Source organism: Actinia tenebrosa, unplaced genomic scaffold (genome assembly GCF_029948245.1).
Source record: "Actinia tenebrosa isolate PJP-AT-01 unplaced genomic scaffold, QUT_ActTen_1.0 PGA_scaffold17__23_contigs__length_9995812, whole genome shotgun sequence".
Classification (NCBI taxonomy): Eukaryota; Metazoa; Cnidaria; class Anthozoa; order Actiniaria; family Actiniidae; genus Actinia; species Actinia tenebrosa.
Genome location: NW_028292577.1, coordinates 1,260,630 through 1,283,552, shown reverse-complemented (window position 1 = coordinate 1,283,552; position 22,923 = coordinate 1,260,630). Strand labels below are relative to the sequence as shown.

The 22,923-nt window shown below is 36.8% G+C and overlaps 2 protein-coding genes across 2 annotated transcripts; one reads left to right on the top strand and one right to left on the bottom strand.

The window, feature by feature from the left end:
- The first annotated feature begins 1,644 nt into the window (after nucleotides 1-1,644).
- On the top strand, nucleotides 1,645-21,714 carry LOC116289532 (uncharacterized). Its single transcript, XM_089031669.1, has 20 exons — nucleotides 1,645-1,922; nucleotides 3,018-3,160; nucleotides 4,197-4,265; nucleotides 4,885-5,045; nucleotides 6,044-6,175; nucleotides 6,793-6,867; nucleotides 8,370-8,474; nucleotides 8,581-8,734; nucleotides 9,103-9,191; nucleotides 9,299-9,340; nucleotides 9,434-9,488; nucleotides 10,360-10,426; nucleotides 11,043-11,126; nucleotides 11,621-11,739; nucleotides 12,934-13,014; nucleotides 13,906-14,029; nucleotides 15,186-15,261; nucleotides 15,697-15,844; nucleotides 20,702-20,781; nucleotides 21,372-21,714. The coding sequence occupies exons 1-20, from the start codon at nucleotides 1,667-1,669 to the stop codon at nucleotides 21,487-21,489; spliced, it is 2,178 nt and encodes a 725-aa protein (XP_088887795.1). The 5' UTR covers nucleotides 1,645-1,666; the 3' UTR covers nucleotides 21,490-21,714.
- Nucleotides 15,976-19,669, bottom strand: LOC116289535 (heme-binding protein 2). Its single transcript, XM_089031670.1, has 4 exons — nucleotides 19,513-19,669; nucleotides 18,975-19,257; nucleotides 18,468-18,618; nucleotides 15,976-16,959 (listed from the first exon to the last, which is right to left on the bottom strand). The coding sequence occupies exons 2-4, from the start codon at nucleotides 19,248-19,250 to the stop codon at nucleotides 16,502-16,504; spliced, it is 885 nt and encodes a 294-aa protein (XP_088887796.1). The 5' UTR covers nucleotides 19,251-19,257; nucleotides 19,513-19,669; the 3' UTR covers nucleotides 15,976-16,501.
- Nucleotides 21,715-22,923: the final 1,209 nt, after the last annotated feature.

The window sequence follows — 22,923 nt, the reverse complement described above, 5'->3', positions numbered from 1 at the left end:
AGCGCGCCAAAAAACGGTCATGCTAATCCGGGGGGTTGTTTTACCAGAGAATGAGTGAATAGACATTCATCCGTATCACGTTTCTCCCCCTGATCTCAGTAGCTGTTTACTCGTAGTTTCAAAAATGAGGTGACGTCAACTAAAATAGTAAATAACTTATCTAATTTAGTTGACCGTCACCTATTCAACAGTGAGACTAAAAGCACTCTACCATGATTTTAATTCTACCTCACTGTCACGTGACAAACGACTATATGATATATGCGTGAGCATGTACTGGTTACTTGTGGCGTTGCTGCAGAATTGCACGGTCACGGTCACCTACAAGTAAGTCTCTTCTAGTTTTGAGATTTTTGAGGTTTCTTATCCCAATTCTTTTGTCACTGCATGACGCTTCTTTTGCCTCTAAAGGGCGAGCACGCGATGAAACTTAAAGATTCAGCGACGAAAAGCACAAACGAGGAGGACGAGCTCGTTGAGCTCACATCCGAAACCGAAGCTTCGACTTGTAGCTCGAAGCCGAATACTAATAAGACAGAGCTTGACGTAGTTAAGCTCCTTTCGGAGTCACTAAATAATAATTTTCAGTCATTTTCGAAGATGTTGGCGAGCAGCTTCAAGTCCATAAATTCCAATATGGAAATAATGAACAAAAACTTCAGACAAGCCACGGAGTGGCCTGCAAACGAAGACGAAGTACTCGAGGACGACCAAGAAGAACCTCAAAATACTGAAAACATTGTAGGCGAGCCTGCTAATAAAAACAGAAGGAGCAACTTTAGAATATCCCGTCACTTTTAGAAGAGCATTACAAGTGTACCCGCGGTCTGAGGTCCCGAAGTGATTTGAAAACGAAGCAGTTACTAAAGCGCATTACAAGTGTACCCGCGGTCCGAGGTCCCGAAGTGATTTGAAAACGAAGCAGTTACTAAAGCGCATTACAAGTGTACCCGCGGTCCGAGGTCCCGAAGTGATTTGAAAACGAAGCAGTTACTAAAGCGCATTACAAGTGTACCCGCGGTCCGAGGTCCCGAAGTGATTTGAAAACGAAGCAGTTACTAAAGCGCATTACAAGTGTACCCGCGGTCCGAGGTCCCGAAGTGATTTGAAAACGAAGCAGTTACTAAAGCGCATTACAAGTGTACCCGCGGGCCGAGGTCCCGAAGTGATTTGGACCGCGGTGACAGCACCTGAGGTGATATTACCGAGTGACGTTTAGCCTTTAGAAATGCTACATTTCATATCATTATTATTCGTCCAGGCCAAAAATTGCAATAGCGCGCTATGGGAATTGTCCAATTTATCGTTCACAGTGGTCAAGATAGTTGAATCGTCAGCGTTGCATATACGAAGCTGAGCGCGGGAAAAGGCAGTTGTACCAAATATTGAAACCGTTAGCGTGGTGGCCTGGGTTCCAATGACAAAATCACCCGTAAGGGGGGACGTGACTGTACAGTTTTTGGCAAACCCCGTGTGAAAGAAGCTGTCAAAACGAGACAAATTTTTTATGGTTTTAAAATGATTTTGGTCAATTTCTATCGATATTTTCACCATGTCACTGCGCACGTGTGTCAAGAACATCGCTTGTGTTTCTTACTTCACTGTTCTTGATTTGCCCGCAATAGTTAGTACAGCGGATACACCCCTGTTCTACATTTTTTTCAACATGGCTGCCATACAAGGTTTTGTGAAGCTCTCGAATAACTCCAGCTCTGTACGGTGCCTTCATATATCAGCTATATTATCTCAAATAAGAATTCTCAGGAGACCAGTTTGCACTTCAAGTGACTACAATCCCCTATTTGAACAAGATTCTTTGCCGAAATTCAAGAAGATCGAATCGACACACGTTGCTCCTGCTATACAATCATTAACTCAAGAATATACCAAAAACTTTAAAACTTTTGAGTCACAAATTCAAGGTGAGGAAATACAAATATACTAGCTGTTTCATATTGCAAGTAAAGTGCTGCGAGTAGGCATGAAGGGACTCTGGGTATTTATGGTTGCCTTACCGTATATTGATTTTATCTTTTTATCTCTATTTTAATTTATAAAATAATTCAGATAGTACGCGTGCTGTGATTGGCCGAGAGCCGTGTTTGCATTTCTCTGTGCAAACACGGTTGTGACGCGTGTCGACACCGGCGGGAAAATTTGAGTTTTGTTTGGAAGTTGTACTTGTACACAAATAGTCATAACTCCAGTAAAATTAGAAGAATATGGCCAATTTTCCAAGCTTAGACTTTGACTTTCCTGAGGAAGCATCTGAAATAGTAGAACCACCAGAAGAGCCTTCAACAAAAAAGAAAAAAATCCAGATTTGCCAGCCTGAACTCGGAGAATTTCGACGAACTCTTTCGACAACACCGACGGAAATCAAGCTTGAATTTAGCGAGTTCTAGCTCTCAAAATATTGTTTTCTTTTCGATCTAGAATGACTAAAGCCATTGGTTAAGCTTTGGAATTATTATTTTATCAAGATTTGCTTGTAAAAGCCTCTTTCTCAACGGAGAAAGTTGCTAAAGTTTGGCTTCTTCTCGCTTTGAAATAAGAAATTTTCAACTTGAATTTCATGCTTGGAGGCCTGTATAAAACTCGCAATTTGATTGGTTAAGGGTCTTCTTTCTGCGCAATCTGATTGGTTATTACAAATGCACAAGTATGTAAGGAGAATTTGTATTTAAAACTTTGAACTAAATCCTTCTGTTTTATTTGATCATGTTTCGTTATTTTTGTTTTTGAAGAAAATAATTTTATAAGACAAATAAAATACATTTACTGTGTTTGCACAGGCTAATGCAAACCTCGATGTGGTTGGGAGAATTCTCAAGCAGGTACAAACACTCGCCTATGGCTCGTGTTTGCACTGATTTGCTCTCGAATTCTCCCAACCACATCTCGGTTTGCATTAGCGTGTGCAAACACAGTAAATGTATTTTATTTGTTTACTTTTATTTAGAAAAAAGCCTCACAGAAAAGAAGAGTAATACTGTAATTACTATACATTTCCTCAGGAAAGTTAGAAGAAGATGTAAACTGGCAATCAGTGATAGAACCAATAGAGAGGTTGAACAGTGAACTGGAATATGCTTGGAGTATTGTGACACATCTGAATGGTGTTAAGAATAGTGAAGATTTAAGAAATGCATATCAAAAGGTAAGTTGATGTCCAGTCTATGAATATTAGGCATCAGAAAAATGAGTATGGATATATGTAATAAGACCTTTGCATTATACTTTTATTTACTACCATAACCAGAATCCCTTGCACACTTTGTTCTATCACAGGGAGCCCAATTTAGATAAAAGTGATAGGTGAATTTATAATAGTTATAATTTAAACCAGTGAATTCTCACTTTCTTAATATTATTGTCTTATACGCACTATGTGTATTTTAGCCTTTAAAAAAAACTAGTTTCGTTGTTACAACCTCTTCAAACTGGAAATTTTTTAAGGCTAAAAAATTGATAAAAAATGCACTAGAACATTAATATTGGGCTCACACCTTTATTTTCCTATATAATTCCCCTATGGTATCTAATGACTGATATGTATAAATACAGTGCTCTTACCTAAGCAAGGAAAGTACATTTGCTATCTTTGAAAACACAACACACTTTCAACTTCGATTTCACCATCTTTTAAACCTCAAACTCCACCAAAACCTTGACCAAAAATGATCCATACAATAGAGGAATCATTTTTTAAAACTCTTTTGACTCTTCTAGGATTCTAGATCTAGATTCTAGATTTCTAGGTCCATAATTCAACACAATATCTGGTTTAGTGAAAATTAACATGGATGTCTTTCATTTAACTTGAAATTCTGCATTATTAAGAAAGCTGGACAAATTTAATTATTCTGATTTTATTTTCACCTATCACTTTTGTCTAAATTGGGCTCCCTGTGGTTCTATTTAGTTCACTGGTAGCAATGGAATGTAATATCTTGCAAAGCATTAATTATAGCAGTGATAATTAATTGGTTCCACTATGCAGTTAAAATATTGGTATAAGCTAGAAAATCGTGTATTACATTTTATTTGAAATTCTTGATATTGGGTTTTAACAAATGTATTTCGTAGCGGGTGTAGCATATATTACATTTTATGGATGGATGTTGCTTAGTGGCCTCTTAGCAAAATAATGCTGGTTCCAGTATATATATGACTAATATTTTACTTTTTATTAGGTTCAGCCTCTAGTAGTGAAATCATCTACCTTAGTTTCACAAAGTAAGCCATTTTATTCAGCTTTAGAGGTGAGAGCATTTTCATCAGTTTCATTATCATAGTTTGTTGTTTAACAATCTGGTATTCCTGCAAACTAGACCACACTCAGAAATCGAAAATACTGCCCAGTCCAACAGCCAATCAGATTACATGATTTTTAGTATCCGACTGATAAAAACCATGTGTGCTACATGTATGTACATGAAAGAGATAATAGCTGAACGATGCTTTCCCATGTGGAAGCATTGCTATGCAAGACAAATAAAGGCAAATTTAAAATATGTTTCTGCACTTCTGTAGCTACTAATATATTAATTACTATACAGCCTTTTGCATATAATTTATGTCTGTTTCTTGATTTGACGAAGTCAATGTAAATTCCCATGAGGCAAATTGGATTACATTCAGAAAATGGACATCATAGCAATAGTTGCTACTGCATATGCACAGTGGTCACTATGATCTAAACTTTTAGGAGTTTCCAGATCAGATGTGTGCATTTAATTAGCACAGATTAGGGAAACTGACAGCTAATCAACCAATCAGGAACAGGTTTTTTTGGAGATATGTTCTTAGTTTATATGTAATATTTGGATTAGTTAATAAATGTGTACTTTTTTTTTGTTTTTTGTTTGTTTTGTTTTCTAGAAATTAAATAACAAATCATCAGAGTTGGATGAAGCTCAACAGAGAATCATTACATCATTTCTAAGAGCATCAAGAAATGGTGGGGTAGGACTGCAAGGGAAGGAGAAAGAAAGATTCAATGAAATTAAAATCAGATTAGCTGAACTTGGAACTAAATTTAGGTATGACTAGTTGTTCAATATTGCAAGTAAAGTGCTGCGAGTAGGCATGAAGTGATATCTGATCTGGGTGTTTATGTTTGATGCATATTAATTGTACTATATACAGTGTAATGCCTGTCTCTGCATTTGATTTATTATTTTTCCATAGAGCTGACCACAATAAAACAATATATAAGAATTTAAACAATTACGATAGAAAAAGAAAGTCGCTTATGTATTTAAAATTAACTCCCATAGAGCTGACCACAATAAAACAATATATAAGAATTTAAACAATTACGATAGAAAAAGAAAGTCGCTTATGTATTTAAAATTAACTCATGGATATGCGAAGCATAGAAACAAGTGTGAATATTTACAATGTAAATGTGTCAGAGGAGCAACGTAAGAGGAGTACAGGGAAACCTGATATCTCAAGAGTGTAAGTAGGATTCAGAGCTGAGGAGGATATTCATGAGTTTGCCTTGTGGCAGTTTGATTTAAAGTAATTTGTAATTTGTTAAAAGGTTGCAAGTTGCACGTATGACGTCATACATATAATAAAATGCAACTACAAAATCGCTACTCATAGCAATGCCCGACAAGCTTTTGACAATTTTCAGAAGTAGAATTCAAACGAACCAATTACTGTTTATTGGTGAACTTAGTATCACCACTTGCTCTCTCATACAAACATTTGATGACACCATGTTTTATCAACTGTGTGTGGTGTGAGTATTACAAAAGGTAGTTGTCCATGTGGGTGATTTCCCAGTAGACGCTGGTAGTTAAATGGCCATTGGGTCATCCAGTCTACACCATCACCTGATAAAGACTAGCAGTTTGCAGTCAAAACATGACAGTCCTTCTACAAATGACCCTCAATCGTGAAACAAATGAATAAGTATCATTTATTATAATTTCCACAATAAATAATATTTTTCATTCTTGGCCTATTGACTAAATTGAATTTTTGTTCTTATTTTTGTTTCATTTGAACATTTCTTTGTTTGTTGCAGCAATAATGTACTAGATGCAGTAAAACAGTTCTCTATTATAGTTACTGACTGGGAAGACATGCAGGGATTACCTGAATCTCTCTTACAGCTAACAGCAATGGCAGCAGCAGTAGATCAGCAGAAGAGAACCAGGTACACAACACAATAAACTGCCTATTGTACTGTATATTTGTGATGGAATGTGGACCTTTTTCTCTATTCCATATAATGTACTTGTAGTATATATTGAGTGTACATCATTTAGACTTCATTTTTCACGATAGAGTACAAGCAATAAAAGCTTGTAATACTTTGTACTATTTAGCACTAAATATCACTAATTAAATAATAAGAAATATAATTAGCTTATATTTTAGCACTATTTAAGGAAGTACTGTATCTAGGTTGAATGCTTTTTCTAGTGTTTGTTTGTACTCTAGACTAGATTACAAAATAATACTAAAAGCATGCAAAGACTAAATGTACAAAAACACAATTGCAAAAATTAACTTTTTAGAAAAAGTGCCTCATTATTCAAATTTTGCATTCACAGACTTGTCAGACACTATGTAATTTTGTTCTTTCTCTGACCCCCCCCCCCCCCCCCCCCCTCCCCTCCAGAATTTATAATTCCCTCTGTGGTGGGTATGGATATTTTCTGGAACTGCACAATCCCCCAGAAGGATATAGCCTTAATCTAGACAAATTGTTTTTATAGTAGGTCACTTTTCCTCTTGTTTTTATTAATATTAATAATAAATGTTTTTCAGTGATGTGGACCCCAAGAAAGGACCCTGGAAGTTGACTCTTGACATCCCTTGCTTTCAGCCATTCATGCAGTACAGGTATATATAATATTGTGTGTTGTGTGTTACATATTGTAATATGGGAATGAGACCTAGTGTTTGTTCTTGAAAGGGAATCTGATTGTGCCTACGAAGTGATAAAGTTAAAAGAGGGATTGTTATACAAGTGAGGAAAAGGTTAATTTCTGGCAATTGAATTCAATTATTAATAAATGAGAAAAATTTTCAGTACTGTACATGTAAATTAAAGTTAATTGAGCATCAAGTTCTTTTCTGTGAAAGTATGTGTAGCAGACAATACGTTGTGCCAGATCATTAGAAGAAATCACCTAGTTTGTTAACCCATAACAGATAACTAGATGAGAGTATAACAGATAACTGTTCTTGAGCCTAAAAATTGCACGGGCCTCAAAAACAAGATCAACTACAGTGTATGTGGAGATACACTTTACACAAAAACTGGTTTAACAGGATTTTCAAAACCTGTATCAAAACAATGTGCACTACCTTTTATGAAGTGTAAACTAATGAAAACCTTTTGAGAACAAAAGAAATGACACACTTCAGTAACAAACTCAAAACTCCTCTGTTTGCCATCTTGTTGGCAATAAATTTCAGCACTGCCTGAAAGCAGAGCTCCCAGTAAAGTATTTTCAACCCATCAAGTTGTTTTTCCGGGTGTAAAGCACAGACAGCCCAAACAAGATTCCTGTGTATATGGTTTATAAGGAAATGTATGGGAGTTATGATGAAGATATGAAAAAAATATGTTTTACTCAACAGTTTGCTTTAAAACTTGCTGCAGTCATTGCTTGTGACACATCTAATTTCCCTGTACTTGCTGCCCATTTCTTATTGGTTAGATTGTACAGACTTGTGCTTCATATATATGTATAATTTCCCTCTTAACAATCGTCTCTTTTGCTTGTGGTTGCACAAGAAGTGCCTCCTCAAATCTCAGTCTCAACCCCCAACATTTCTGGAAATATAAGGCAATCTTCATCCTTTGCTGTTTTGAAAAAGAAACCATACAATATGTATTTTCTCAAAATGGACACTGAGTTTGACAGGAATTAGGTCCATAGCTGGAAAACTCTGCGCACTCTGCAAAACCTTAAGGCAGGATTGCTGTTTGCTATAAGCTTTTCTAATGAATTTAATGTTGTCTAGTAATTATACTGTTATTGTAAGTGAAGTGTGGGGGCCCCCCTCACAGGGACCTCAAGTCCGCCCACCTGCCCTTCATCACGCTTGTTTGCTTAACATATTTCATTTTTTCTCCTTTGTTGTTACAACTCAAGCACGATAGAAGCCTCTGAATAAAATATCATATGAGTAGATTTATTCCTTGATGATTCAGTCCTGCGCTATAAGAGTTTTGTCATTCAGCTTGATGTACTTCATTTCTTATCTCTAAGTAAAAATAAAAAATAATCTTTTGAGGGTCCTTGTGAAATCTGGTAGATTTTATGTACAACATTCACGATGAAAAATGATTCTTAGCATAAAGCTTATCAGTTCTACATATTATTTGATTTCAGTGAAAATAGGGAGCTGAGAAAACGCCTGTACAAAGCTTACATAACGCGAGCATCTCAGGAACAAACAGACAACTCAGACATTATAGAAGAAATGAGGTCACTAAGGTAGAATTATGTGAATAAAAGTCATAGCCAAACATCACCAAACGTAATCAAAGCTTTTACTGTACTTTAATTTGGCCTATTACAGAGCTTGTTTCCATTCTTTTAGGGCAGAGAAAGCTTCACTTCTTGACTTTAAAGACCATGCTAGTCTGTCCTTAGAATCCAAAATGGCTGGTTATCCAGACGAAGTCTGGAAACTAATTACTGAACTCAAAGATAAAAGCAAGAATGCAGCAATACAAGAGGTGGAGCAATTGAAGGTACATGTAATAGACAAAATTCATAGTTTTTCAACATATTCTTCCTTCCTTCCTTCCTTCCTTCCTTCCTTCCTTCCTTCCTTCCTTCCTTCCTTCCTTCCTTCCTTCCTTTCATTCAATCAATCTTTCAGTCTTTTTTTTATTTTTTATTTTTATTTAAACATATTGCCTCTCTGTGTTCTCTCCAAGAGCTAAGCTCATCATGGGAGATTACACAGTTAACAGTAATTACAGGTTTCTGGAGTTTTAGGGAAAAGAAAAAAATACACAATAATAAGTTTAACATATTAACAAGAAAAAAATCACTTACTGTATATATATTTCAGTCTTTCAATCAATCAAAATGATATATTGTGTTCCTTTTTTAGGCATTTGCATCTAGCAATGGCTTTAAAGGAGACCTACAGCTGTGGGATATTCCTTACTGGGCCGAGAAACAAAGACAGTATTTATTCAGGTAACATCATACATTATTGATCCATGCATTATTAGGTATTTGTCAAAGGATTTACAGATACAGTAACATCTCAGTGTCAATATTGAATTGGGTTTCGTACTTTACAGCTTTATTGATGAGCAGCTGCGACCATATTTCCCTCTAGAAAGGTAAGTTTTTCACAAATGAAATTACTTTTCATCTTGTTAATATTGAATACACTGAAAAAGCAGCAATATACAAACTGTGCATCTCTTTATTAGGGTTCTTGATGGACTTTTCAAGTTTACAACAGAGATACTTGGAGTCACTATCAAGGTAATTTCATCATAGACAACAGTTCTTTCACAACCAATATTGAATCAAGAGATCAATTATTGGATGAGGTTGAGTATGATATTGCAAATTATCAAGACCAAGGCCATGTTATCTGCCAAGGTCTTGATCATTTACGATATTATGTGATAACCGAATTCAATTGTTTTATTTTACATTTTGGATACTGGAAAAGCATTCACGTGAACATTAAACTATAGAGACAAGATTGAATTATGAACGCCATGATGTTGTGTGAAAAAAGTTTTTCTCTATTAGGTATTCGCTGAAGACTTTATAGCTCCCTTTGTTGACCTTTTCATATTTTTTGAATCTTTTTCTTCTAAGATATTTTTTATTCCTTCTTTGGAAAGTGAAGCAAAGCATGAGGATGCCATCTCAATGGATTTCAATGCCCTTGGAGAAGCTACAACAGTGTGACCTTGAATGAACTTGACATGATAAATGTATTATTTGTAGGAAAACCTACAGATAATACATTTATCATTTCGAGTTCACATGATATCAGGAATTGGCTGAGGGCTCTTGACCAATCAGAAATGAGAAACGGATCATTTGAAAACACTGGTGATACCATTAGTGCCAGACCTAATTTGCTTGCTATTTCTCAGGAAGTTAGGTCTCATCCCAAGCCTTTGAACATGAAAAGAACCAATCAAAGTACTGTGTGTTAGTACTGACATCAGAGTATACTCTGATAAAAGTCAGTGTTCAGGCAAAGGACTTGTTCAAACTTCCGTTCTTCAAATCTTGAGGTTTCAAGCACTATTGAATTATGATTTTCTTTCAAGCTATAAAGTGATTAAAGTTGTTTTTAAAATAGAGACTGCTTGCTGACATGTTTGTTTTATAGGCTGCAGATGGAGAGGCAGATGTTTGGCATGAAGATGTTCGGTTCTTTAAGATTTTCAATGAAAAAGGTACTGATGCCTGTTAAGTGCAGAAAACAATGGATGTTAAGCAATCAAATTCAAGAATTTGTAGTATCATTATGCATTAATCTATGTAAAATGACAATATTATGACTTCCTTATGTCAATGGAGTCTATCAGATTTGGAAGGCAAAAGTTAATGACTTTCCAGTTAGACAAAAGACAAAATCATATAATATAACGGACACTTCAAAATGCAATAAAGTAACAAAGAGCAAAACAAAGTAGATATTGAAAGGAAAATATAATAAGGATGATTACTCATCTTACCACCTAAAATGAGCATTTAAAATATATTATTGAGTGAAATACTTCGAATCCTTCGAATGTCAACAAGCATAATAAGGGCGCATGGAGCCCAATCTCTGTAAAGTGCAACCAGTATCAACAAGTTCGCCAAAGGGTGGTTTGATTCTTTTTGGTATTGTGAGAGAATAATGAAACCAAGGATCAAGAAGCACGGGAGTAAGAGAACCTGATGGAATTAACACAGGATAGTTCTAATCAGCAAGACTGTAAATAAGTAAGGTTTACATATCAATCAAGTATTCCATCCATCAACGTGTGATTGACTGTTTTTTTATGATCTTGATTGCCATAACAGGAGACCATGCAGCATCCTTTTTTCTTGATCCTTATTCACGTCCTGCAGAGAAAAGAGGAGGGGCATGGATGGACCAATACACAGGTGATTGATTATCACATGTCAAGCTTCTGTTAATAATGGATAGGTAATTAACTATTAGACCCAAATCCCAAATTGTTTACAAGGCAATAGCCCATGAGGTGGAAGTTCAAATGGGCTATTGACTCATTGGCCATGAGGGCAAAAGGTCTAATTATCTTAGTCTACCTTATGATTGTCTAATGAATGGATAAATTTGTTTAAAATTATGTTAAAAATGGAAGTTAGCTGCCATTGTTTTGGTTTTCAGTACTGGCACCTTTTGATACTTGTGGTATCACTGATAGAAAATGATACTAGACCATTAGGAGGTTTAGACTAAATAATATTTATCCAGGGAAAGGTAAGTTATCAAGGCCTTTTTTCAGTGAGGGTCACAAAATGAGAGAGCTAATAAATGACATGTTAATAAATTATAAAAGAATTAGTAAAGAAATTCATGATAGCTATATGCCAAAGAAAGATCATTGTTTTTTATGACCTATTTTGTGGTTTAGGTAAAAGTGGCCTGATGAACAGGATTCCTGTGGCATATCTTGTTTGTAACCAGTCTCCACCAAACAACAATACACCATCACTCATGACATTCCGTGAAGTGGAGACTCTTTTTCACGAGGTAAGGTATTAATCAACTGATTCAAAATCTGTTCAATTAATAACTTAAAAATGATAAGTTGGTTTTAGAATCTCTCTTGCCTTTTGTTGAACGGTCAATGTGTTACTGTGTTCTGTGTGAATAAAGCTACAATAAAAACCTGCATAAAAGAACCACTATTTTCCCAAGTCAGTAATGGTTCTTATATATTTGGTAATAGTGAGAAATCAGGTGGGTCAGTTCATAACAGGTTCTTATTTACAAGCCAAAAACAATTGTTCTTGATATGGTGTTTTTAATTTATATTTTCTTGATAAGTGTGCTATTGACACTGAAAGGTCTTCTATTCACAATAAACATTAACAATATTCTCAATGACCCTTAGAACATGCTTTTTACATGTTTGTTAAAGCTTTATACTTTTCACATAAGAACCTGTCTCCTTTATCAGGCTGAAGTGGTTCTTGTATATTCGGTGTTTCATAGGCTAAATTTCAGCCTGTGGTTTTTAAAGTGGCTCGTGCCTATTTCACAGGGAGACAAGACTACAAATCTAATGACGACTTTTACTGAGAAATTAACGTTTACTGATTTCCGCAAATATTTGCGACCTGATAAAAGGAGAAAATGATATTGAAAGGTTTGACCAATTCCATGAAATAAGCAATTTTCCAAACGGGGTCATAACACAAAAAACCTTCCTTGTCCACAAAGACAAGGCAAAGTTATATTTTTTCATGTTCAATAAACTACTAATTTAAATAAGTTTTCTAGTTTACACTCATAACAGCTGATCATAATTGAATCCCTGGAAGTTGTTTGATATGTATGGACTACATTACGTAGTACAAATATCCGTATGTATGAAAGAGTGAGATTTCAAGACGAATACTGTTTTATTACTCTAATCTTACCTGTAAGACCAAACCTAGATATCCAAAGAAGCTGCAGCAAAAGAACCATTAAGATCGAATTTGCCTAGCAATAAAAAACAGATACTTACCAAGTTTCAGCGCATACCTAGAGTACAATGTCGAGAAATTAATGACCAAATATCACTAAGCAGACTCATGGTAAAGCAAAGACTCATGGTAAACCAGAATGCACAAGTTTGATATTCCATACGAGAAAGATTTATTATTTGGAGAATTATTATTTTTATAAGGATTTGCTTTTTTCTGAAGCTGTACCTTTGATTTTCCCTTGTGTTTCTAGTTTGGTCATGGTCTACAACACATGTTAACCACTGTACCGTACACAGATGCTGCAGGGATACACAATGTTGAATGGGATGCTGTAAGTTAATTGAGTTGTGATACATTAAGCTTCTCCATCATATTCTTTTTTATAAACATAACAGTGATATACATGTAAATAGTAAATAATGTAAATTAACAGTGGATTCCAGAGTGGCTCTTCTTTCACTGGATTTGGATTCCTATTGGAATTCAGATGTTGATATTTACCGAGAGAGTAAATCTGGTGAAACTGGAGGAAAACCCCTCAAAGCACAGGAGAGAACCATCCAACAAGCAACTCTACTCACATAAGACAGCGAGACCAGCAGGACTGGTTGCATTGATGAGAGGCGAGCACTTTGGACTAAATGAATATTGCATCATTGTCAAATTGCATATACAGTAAAGTAATTGAAATACCAACAATATGTGAGTGTGTACCTATGTAACACTGATTGACAATCTTTATTTTGGCACTTTAGTGAGCAAGAGAAGGGTACTTCAGGCCTAAAATAATAGAATGAAATGATTGACATGCTCTTAAACAATGGGAATTTTACATTCACTATATGAAAGGGAAATACAAGATATGTAGTGTCATCATAGCAGTTTTCTTTCCCTTCCTTGACCCCTTCCCCAAAGCGCTGCTACGCAGGCTATATATCGTTTGGAAACATTTCCAAACTTCTTGCTTATTTTATAATGTTTTACCACTATCAATTATTTAAAAGAATGCAATCCATGATCAATTTTGTCCCAACTCCATCTTTTGAAGGCCGCTACGCAGGCTACTACATGAGTAGAATAAGGTTCGCTGGTTATTGATTGGCCTGTGCTCACTCATTACCCTGTTTCCCCTTTCTGCATCAGATATTCTGAATTCCAACTGGATTAGAAAATGAAACAAAATGGCAAAATCCTCTAATAAATATGTTATTTTGTTTGTTAGGTTGAACTGCCTTCCCAGTTCATGGAGAACTGGATGTATGACAAGACAACAGTGGATCTTGTGAGTGGTCACTACAAGACAGGACAAACACTACCTGATGATATTTTCACACAAATCACCAAAGGTAGAAGATTAATGGAAAAGCAATTTTTTCATGGCTATATATCATTAATATAAATTAGTATATATTAGCTGGAAGCATTAGATTATTATGCATGATTTTGTTCTGCTTCTGTATCAGTTATCAATTTTCCCATCCATCCATCTGTCCATCCATCCCTCCCTCCCTCCCTCCCTCCCTCCCTCCCTCCCTCCCTCCCTCCCTCCCTCCATCCCTCCATTCATCCATCCATTCATCAGTCCATCCCTCCATCCATCCCTCCCTCCATCCATCCATCCATCCATCCCTCCATCCATCCCTCCATCCATCCATCCATCCATCTGTCCATCCATTCATCAGTCCATCCCTCCATCCATCCCTCCATCCATCCATCCATCTGTCCATCCATTCATCAGTCCATCCCTCCATCCATCCATCTGTCCATCCATTCATCAGTCCATCCCTCCATCCATCCATCCCTCCATCTGTCCATCCATCATCAGTCCATCCCTCCATCTATCCATTCATTCATTTATTCATTCAGAGCAACTTATGCACTGTTATGCTATAGAATAAAGCAAGTCTTTTGAAAACGATGAAATAACCATAGAACAATGATTACAGTGAAAAAGTGATTACAGCATTGTAACCGGTTCCACTTAGACAAGAATGAATACAATAGAATGAAACATAGAATGAAAACAATGCATTCCAATTTTAAGAAGTCAAGCCAATCAGAAACCTAGACTGAATGAGAATTATTTCTGCTGGTTTCTGATAGGCACCACTATCCAAAGCTGGAATGTATTGTTATCTTTCTACAATTTGATTGGTTCTCGTTGTTTATGTATATTATTCGGCCCAGTATTCTAAAGTTGTGCCATCCCTCCCTCCCTTCCTCCCTCCCTTCCTTCCTTCCTTCCTTCCTTCCTTCCTTCCTCCCTTCCTTCATTTATGCAATTCATTCATTCGTTCATTTCATCTTTTTATTCATTCATTTTTTCAAACTCTATATTTTATCATATTCTTATTCTTATTTTTGTACAAAGCATTGATTTTTTTGAATGCATTTTTAAGAAATAAGCTATTCTTTATATTATTATTAGCTTTTTGAGCGAAGGAGTTTCTTATAATTAAACCGAAAAAACTACTACGCTTGTCTTGTTTTGTTTTGATTTAGCTCGTCGATACATGGCAGGATCTGGAATGCTGCGCCAACTGTACTTTTCTGCATTGGATATGGAACTACACACAAGGTCATTACAAAAATACAGTAAAACTGCAAATAGAATAAGTTTACTATTATGCCCCTCTCGGGTTGTTTCATATTTTACATCGAGTAATCAATGGAATTTAGGTACGGACCTGAACAATACTTACCATACACTTATGAGTTCGAAGAGGGTATATTCTAGATCCACTACAATCTGCTATCTGCTATGTTTACAATGTTTGATCCACTACAATCAACCAAAATGGGGCAAAAGAAAGACGTCTATATCCAGCCCCTGAAAATTCTTCTGGGTCCCCCAGAAGGTCTGGGTCTACTGACCAGTATTGTCTCTATTTAAACCTTGCCTTAATTACTTTTAGCCTCATTGAAATTGGTTCTTTTGATTTCTAAACTCGATGCAGTTTGAGTTAATTTTTTATTACATCTTGATTAATTGATGTCTTTGTGTTGGATTTAGTACTGATCCTTGGCGTGAAGTGATGCATCGAATCGCTAAAGACTACACAGTTATCCCACCATTAGACGAAGACCACTTTCCGTGCTCGTTCTTGCACATTTTTGGCGGGGGCTACTCTGCTGGATACTACTCGTATAAATGGGCAGAGGTAAGAGAATACCTGTACGTCTTTCCAAGACACATCATGTGTGTCTTTTACATAAGCGACTGCGGTCAAAAGCCAACAGCGCATGCGTGGACTTAGGCCTTCCCCGTAGCATAACTGCGAACAACCCTCACTCAAAAAGAAGAAATTTATTGTGAACACATTTCTTGTATAACATTCGTGACAGGCTTATGGTGGACTTGACCTAAGATGGAGTCCCCAAAAACAGTCACTTTGCAATTAGGGGCTATTCATAAATGTATCGATAGGATAATTCAAGGTTTTAACTAGAATCGCCTTTTATCGCTTTATATTAAAATTATTATTTTGTGTTAACAGCTACAGATAAATGACAATAAAAAGTTCGGTATGATGTTAAGGATTGAGGATAAGAAATATTTTACTTGAAGCAGTTATCTTTGACAATAGGTTTCATGCTTTTGTAACCGCTTTTCAGCTGTAGCTATTTATATTAAGCATTTCGAGGTTAAAGAAAAAACTTTGTCGAGTTTACATTGCAGTGCATGTGTGACAGTCCCACAATGCACTGGAATGTCAACTCGACCTAGTCTTCCTTCAACCTTGGACTATGGCTAATAATTTCGGATAATTGTTGTGGACATAACTAAGCAAAGATGGCACAAGTCTTGTGTAATTTGCTTATTTCTTGCCGTTGTTTTCCTTGGCAATCAGCCACACCTCATTATGTGAGTTAAATAGCTTCATTGGGTCATCATAGGAAGCTGTGATGTACATCTGGTTGTGTGTGTAGTACCTTCCAGTAAGGCCATTCTTCTTCAGCATCCCGTGCATCATAACTGCGTGCTTCTTCCAGGTTTTCTCTCTAACTGCGTACTCGCTAAATCCATGCGCGTAGACCTTGAATGTCTTTGTTTCGATAAACACAGTTTTGTCAGTAGGGAGGGGAGGGTTGGTGATGGTGGGTGGCAGGTAGAAGGACATGGTGAAGTTTTTGAGACCCGAACCTGGGTCAGGCTTTATGATGGTAATCACTGGAGTTGTCATTGTAATCTTCTTTCGAAGTTCGTTCTTGCCTTGGAAGTACTTGAAAAGACGCCAAAAGCATATGGAAACCACTTTGGCGTTCATCTTTCTCCCTGGAAAACCATTGTTGTCATTACCAATAATAACAACAACATGTACAACAACAACGACGACAACAACAACAACCACAAGAGCAGCAACAACAACAACCACAACAACAACAACAGCAACAACAACAACCACCACAACAACAACCACAACAACAACAACAGCAGCAGCAACGACAACAGCAACAACAACAGCAACAACAACAGCAACAACAACAGCAACAACAACAGCAACAACAACATCAGCAACAACAACAACAGCAGCAACAACCACAACAACAGCAACAACCACAACAACCACAACAACAGCAACGACAACAACAACAACAACCATCACCACCACCACAACAACAACAACAACCATGCACCACCACCACAACAACAACAACAACCAGCACCACCACCACCACCACCACAAAAACAACAACAACCACCACCACCACAAAAACAACAACAACCATCACCACCACCACCACAACAACAACAACAACAACCAGCACCACCACCACAACAACAACCACCACAACAACAACAACAACCACAACAACAACAACCACCCCACCACCAACAACAACAACAACAACCAGCACAACCAGTAACCACCAAAAAAACAAACAAACTAGCACGAACACCACCACCACCACAACAACAACAACAAACCAGCACCACCACCACCACAAAAACAACACACAACCAGCACCACCACCACAACAACAACAACAACAACAACAACAACACCACAACCACAACAACAACAACAACCACCACCACCACCACAACAACAACAACAACCATCACCACCATAACCACCAAAAAAACAACAACTATCACTAACACCACCACCACCACAACAACAACAACAACCATCACCACCACCACCACAACAACAACAACAGCAACGACAATAACAGCAACAACGACGACAACAACAACAACAACACTATTGGATATACACAAAGGATATGTATGTTATTTACCGGCCAGGAGGTCCAGAAAGGGAAAAACTGTGCCCGAGGTCTTAAATGTACGTTTGAAAGACAGACTGCACAGTTTTTGTTTAGCAACCCGTTATCCTAAGTTCAAGTGCGGATGACGTCAGGATGTCTAACCGCGTACAGATACTGAGAAAATACCGCCCGCTCGTACAGCCAATCAGAAGGCATGTTAAATAGGAAAGGCGATGAATTATAGTTTTTTCAGTTTTGATTATGTTGAAGCTCGTTTCTATTGTAAGCACATGAGCTCAACTAAATTAGTTCATTAATTTTGTGTATAACTATGAACCAATAGACTGCTTTGCTTAAATACTGGAATTTTGTCGGACATGATTTGGATTTAGGAAAGAAGATGTAAATACCCCCTCCCTCCTTAACTCTAAAATGCTAATTAATAACGTCTCGTTTTCTAATCAACTCAAATGTGCCAGTACATGGCTGGTTATGGCGTGTTCCTTTAGACCTCGACTGACAGATAGCATACACATTGACATCAATATTAGTATAGTATTCAGTTACCTTGCATGTTGGTGCTGACCCAACGTGCTGCCGGGTATGACCTCAGTTCATAATGTTCGTGTTTTTTCAAAACTGTGTGTTGTGGACACTCGCGATTACCACAGAATGCTGGTCTTCCTGGAATGGTTTGTTTGGATCCTAGGTCAAGTACCTGGTGAAAAGAGACTTAGTAAATTACAGAAAAGTAAGAGGAAGAAATAGAGTACTTATTCAAATATCATTTTATCACATATTCAAATATCAAATATAATTTTTTTCTTCGAAATTCATGTTTTTAATAGATTCAAATAGTAGTGTGATTTTTACTGCATTCTGGGTTTTTTAAAACAAGACCAATTACAAAGTAAAGGAGGCCTCCTTATCAGCAACATTCGAAAATGTCTCTTGAAAATGCTTGTCAGAACCCCCAAACAAAAAACAAAAAAACATACAGTCAACCCGGTTATTATAAATTCAGTATTAGAACTAACTACTGACATCGTGGAATAAATATTGAGAGTTGTTTACCTTAATAAATAGGTCTCTCAGTGGCTGCAGCATTCGTTTCATCTTCATTCGCATTTTCGTCATCATCATCTCTGACACATCTTCATTACTCATTTTGCTGTAATCCACATCTACTCCAAACTCTCCTATCCAGCCTTTTTCTTTGGAAGGTTTCTGCATGTTATGCGCAACGCTCCGAGGAACCCGCTTCAGTTGGTCACCTTTTACCAGCTTTCCCAACCAAACGGTGGGAATACACACCACAAGAAGAAGAAGAACAATTCCAAGCTTTTGCATCCTGATTCTATGAGACAAGCAAGTTAAAAACTCACCGATGCGCTTCCTAAGACCTTTCCATATTAATTTCTCTGCGAATGCAACGCAGTCTTCTTAATCTTTATAGCTGGATCGGCACTAGAAATTCTACTGTGAAAAACTACTGTGTTTTTTAATGCTCGACCTTTTTTTCGGCCAGGGAAACTGTTAATTAAAAAAAATATTTTCCTATGCTATATAAATGTACCACAGCCTATGCTACATACATGTAACAGCCGCCTACCTTATAATCCCTCTGTTATACTGACGCCAGTTGAAGCAAAAGGTGAATGGCTTTTCTGATTGTTAGCTTGATGTTATATTTAGTGAGTTTACTTCAAGAGGATCACGTACTAGTCATCTGGCTTTTGCGATAACAGAATATTTCTATTGAATTACCTGGGAAACTGCCAGTTCATTGGGTTTTTTTTCGAGATGATTACTCAACCTTGTACACTTCTTTTGTCTGCATTCAATTGATTATCTGTAGAACTGGGGAGATGTAGATAAATAGTAGCCGGTTAATTCACGTGAACTTTGGCCGGTTTCTTTGGGTTCGTGTGATTTGATCAGTAAACCAAAGAGCACTTAATTGTATTAGAGATTTGTTTTAGCAACGCAAAAAAGTGACAAAATTCGAAGTATTCGAAGTTTAGATAATAGAAAGACAAAATTAGTTTTTAAAAACGTTTGAAGTTTAAAAGCTGAAGCAAAATCCCTATTTCCTCATTTTAATTCTTATTTCAATTGAACTAGGAATATGTTTATTGATTCGTTGTGTTGAGTGATGAAAGGAAAAACGGTCAGTGCATGCAAGGGAGAGAGGTGAAAAAACAGCTGTACAAAGGCTAGAACAAATGGCAAATTACGTACATGATTTTTTTTTTTAAATTCCAAGCAGGAGTTTTTCGGCTGAAAGAAGGTTGCCGTTTGTTTCGGTATCTTTTACAATAAGATCTTTAACCTTAGTATTCATAGTTTATGTTTTTTCGTTTGGCCATATTTCAAAAGGAAACTTTCCATTTTACTGTGTGGACACTCAAACCATGAACACTTCAAGGTTTTTTAAACATTTGTCGAATAATCCAATCAGAAGCCAGATTCTTACAGAAGTTCCAAAATTTTTTCGTGCAATTTCAGAGTCTCTTGGGTCGTGGTTGCCGTTAAAGTTTTTAAAATTCATAACAGCTACTTCGTCGATGAACGATATTTTTGCTTTATTTCTGTATTATTGAATGTTTTCACTTTGGGCGACAGTCCAGCAGTTCATTAGTTCACTCGAAGTGAGCTAAAAATAAAACATCTAAAGACTTTCCGCCTTTAAAGAGAGCTGTGATTGAATAGTTATGGAAAAATGTAAAACAAAAACGTTGAAGTGTTCAGTACTCTGAAATCGGACTTTAGATAACTTGATGCTTTGCCTTCCCACGCAGGTGATGTCTGCAGACGCATTTAGTGCTTTTCAAGAGGTCGGGTTGGAAAACAGAAGCGAGCTAGCTCGTATTGGACGAAAGTAAGTAATTAAAGAAGTTCCTAAGAACAATTACAATGAAATAGAAGTTGCAAAGGTAACTCAGACTTGTGGAAGAGATGCAAGGGCGGATCAAGGAATATTGGGGGATGGGGCGCCAAACGTATACTATACTCAATCCTAGGGTTAAACAATCAATAGGACCTCAGTTATGACAAAAGGGCCAACCTCCATCCCCCCTCCCCCCCGACCCTGCCCTGGATCCGCCACTGAGATAGCTTAAGTATATGCTTAAGTATATGGGAAAAAACGTTTCAACTGAAATAGACCTCTTTACTTTGGGTGTAATGTTTTCCCATTTCAGACCACATATCATTCTCTTGAGAATAAGATTCTTTGTTTGAGTCGTATCCATAATAATGTGTTTTCTCATGTGCAAATGTAAAACAAAGAAATGTTACTCTAGGTAATAACGCGTGGTCGAAAATGGGAAAACATAAAGGTAAAGTAGTGTAAGTCATAACCCGGATTCCAGCTCCCACAACCGGGAATCCAGTTTTAAATACCGGTCAAATTGGCCTCCCATGAAACGTCCTTTCGTATCGTATTAACCAACATTTTCAATTGTCTAGATTTCGAGACACAATCCTGGCCAAAGGTGGATCACGTCACCCACGTGATGTATTCCACGACTTCCGCGGACGGCGACCCAAACCAGACGCCTTGTTATCCATATATGGGCTGGATTAAAGTTAGCTCGTTCTGTGATATGCGCCGGCCTTCTATTCATTCCCTTCATCACGCTCCAGGCTACCCAGGGTCAAGACGTGGACCATGGAATTTCAAAGCGTTTGTATTGACTTGTGCATTAATTCTTTCATCTACTGTTGGTATTTGTGAATACCATAGAATCCCGGTTAGAGCACAGTCACTCAGTAGAACCATGAAATAAAATCAAAAATTGATACTGACAAATCTAGTACTATGTATAATGGTAATTGTCCTCTTCCTGTCGTGCAATTTGTATAGGAAATCGCACGATCTCGAGTACAATTTTGAAAATAATAGACACGAGTAATGTTTTGAAAGTTCTGGTAATTGCACGAGCCTTTAGGCGAGTGCAATTAAAGAACTTTCAAAACATTACGAGTGTCTATTAATTCCAAATTGTACGAGAAGATCGTGCGATTTTTTGTTTATAGTTCACTCAACAAAATTTCAGTAAAAAATGCGAAGCGACGCCGTTCATCTTTGTCTATTTGGCGGCCGATTTTCAGTCCATCGCGCAACTGAAATACATAAAAAAGATTAGTTCTTACGTCTTTAAAATTTTATTTATAAGTTTTTTAAGTACAAAATGATAGAAAATAATTGTTTTGAAATTGTTTTGGCCGTGTTGCCATAGCGACTTAATTCGGTACTCCTACGGAGTACAATTAACGCTATAATTGTACTCCTCTCGACCAATCAGAGTTGATTAATTTTGTTGAGTGTATTATAAGGTCTGAAATCAAAATTGTGATTAACAAATTGCACTCCCGCGCACCACTTAATCGTATTCATTTTGAAATCTCCTGCAACAATAGAGTGAAGACATTTAACCCGTGAAATATATATTAGACTAATACACTTTAGTAGACCTTAATTCCATTGTTCCCTTTTGTGTCTACTCGACCATTACCCTTTGACTAGTATTTCTTGTTTCACGGGTTAAATGCCTTCACTCTAATGCATTTAAATTTAAATGTCTTTCGACTAAAAAATCCCTTTAGTTTTTTCTGTTTTTTGTTTTTGTTTTTTGTTTTGTTTTGTTTTGTTTTTTGTTTTTGCTTTTTTTGTTGTTGTTTTTGTTTTGTTTTTGTTTTGTTTTTTTTGTTTTTTTCTTTCATTGCTTATTTGTTCTGTTTTCTGATTGGTCAAATGCTTTTTTTCTGCAATGCCATTGGCTCTTCAAAAGAATGCGGTTTAAAACTCTAAATGCAATCTCGTACCCAGACTTCACGTTCCTCTTGGTCAGCAAACAAGAGGTACTCGTTTCTTGGTACTGACCAAGAGGAACGCGGGCTCTGGGTACAAAATTGTTCAAAATGGTGCATTTCAACAAGTGGGAATTATGCAGACGCTAGCCAAAAAAAAAAACGGGCCGCATCTAGTAGCTGGTCATGGGAAGACTGAATTGGTCAA

Coding starts and splice junctions, on each gene's coding strand:
- LOC116289532 (XM_089031669.1), top strand. CDS start 1,667: ATGGCTGCCATACAAGGTTTTGTGAAGCTCTCGAATAACTCCAGCTCT. Junction 1,923..3,017: donor TTTTGAGTCACAAATTCAAG/GTGAGGAAATAC, acceptor ACATTTCCTCAG/GAAAGTTAGAAGAAGATGTA. Junction 11,740..12,933: donor TGGAGACTCTTTTTCACGAG/GTAAGGTATTAA, acceptor TTGTGTTTCTAG/TTTGGTCATGGTCTACAACA.
- LOC116289535 (XM_089031670.1), bottom strand. CDS start 19,250: ATGCAAAAGCTTGGAATTGTTCTTCTTCTTCTTGTGGTGTGTATTCCC. Junction 18,619..18,974: donor TGAGAGACCTATTTATTAAG/GTAAACAACTCT, acceptor TCTTTTCACCAG/GTACTTGACCTAGGATCCAA. Junction 16,960..18,467: donor GGTCAGCACCAACATGCAAG/GTAACTGAATAC, acceptor ATGGTTTTCCAG/GGAGAAAGATGAACGCCAAA.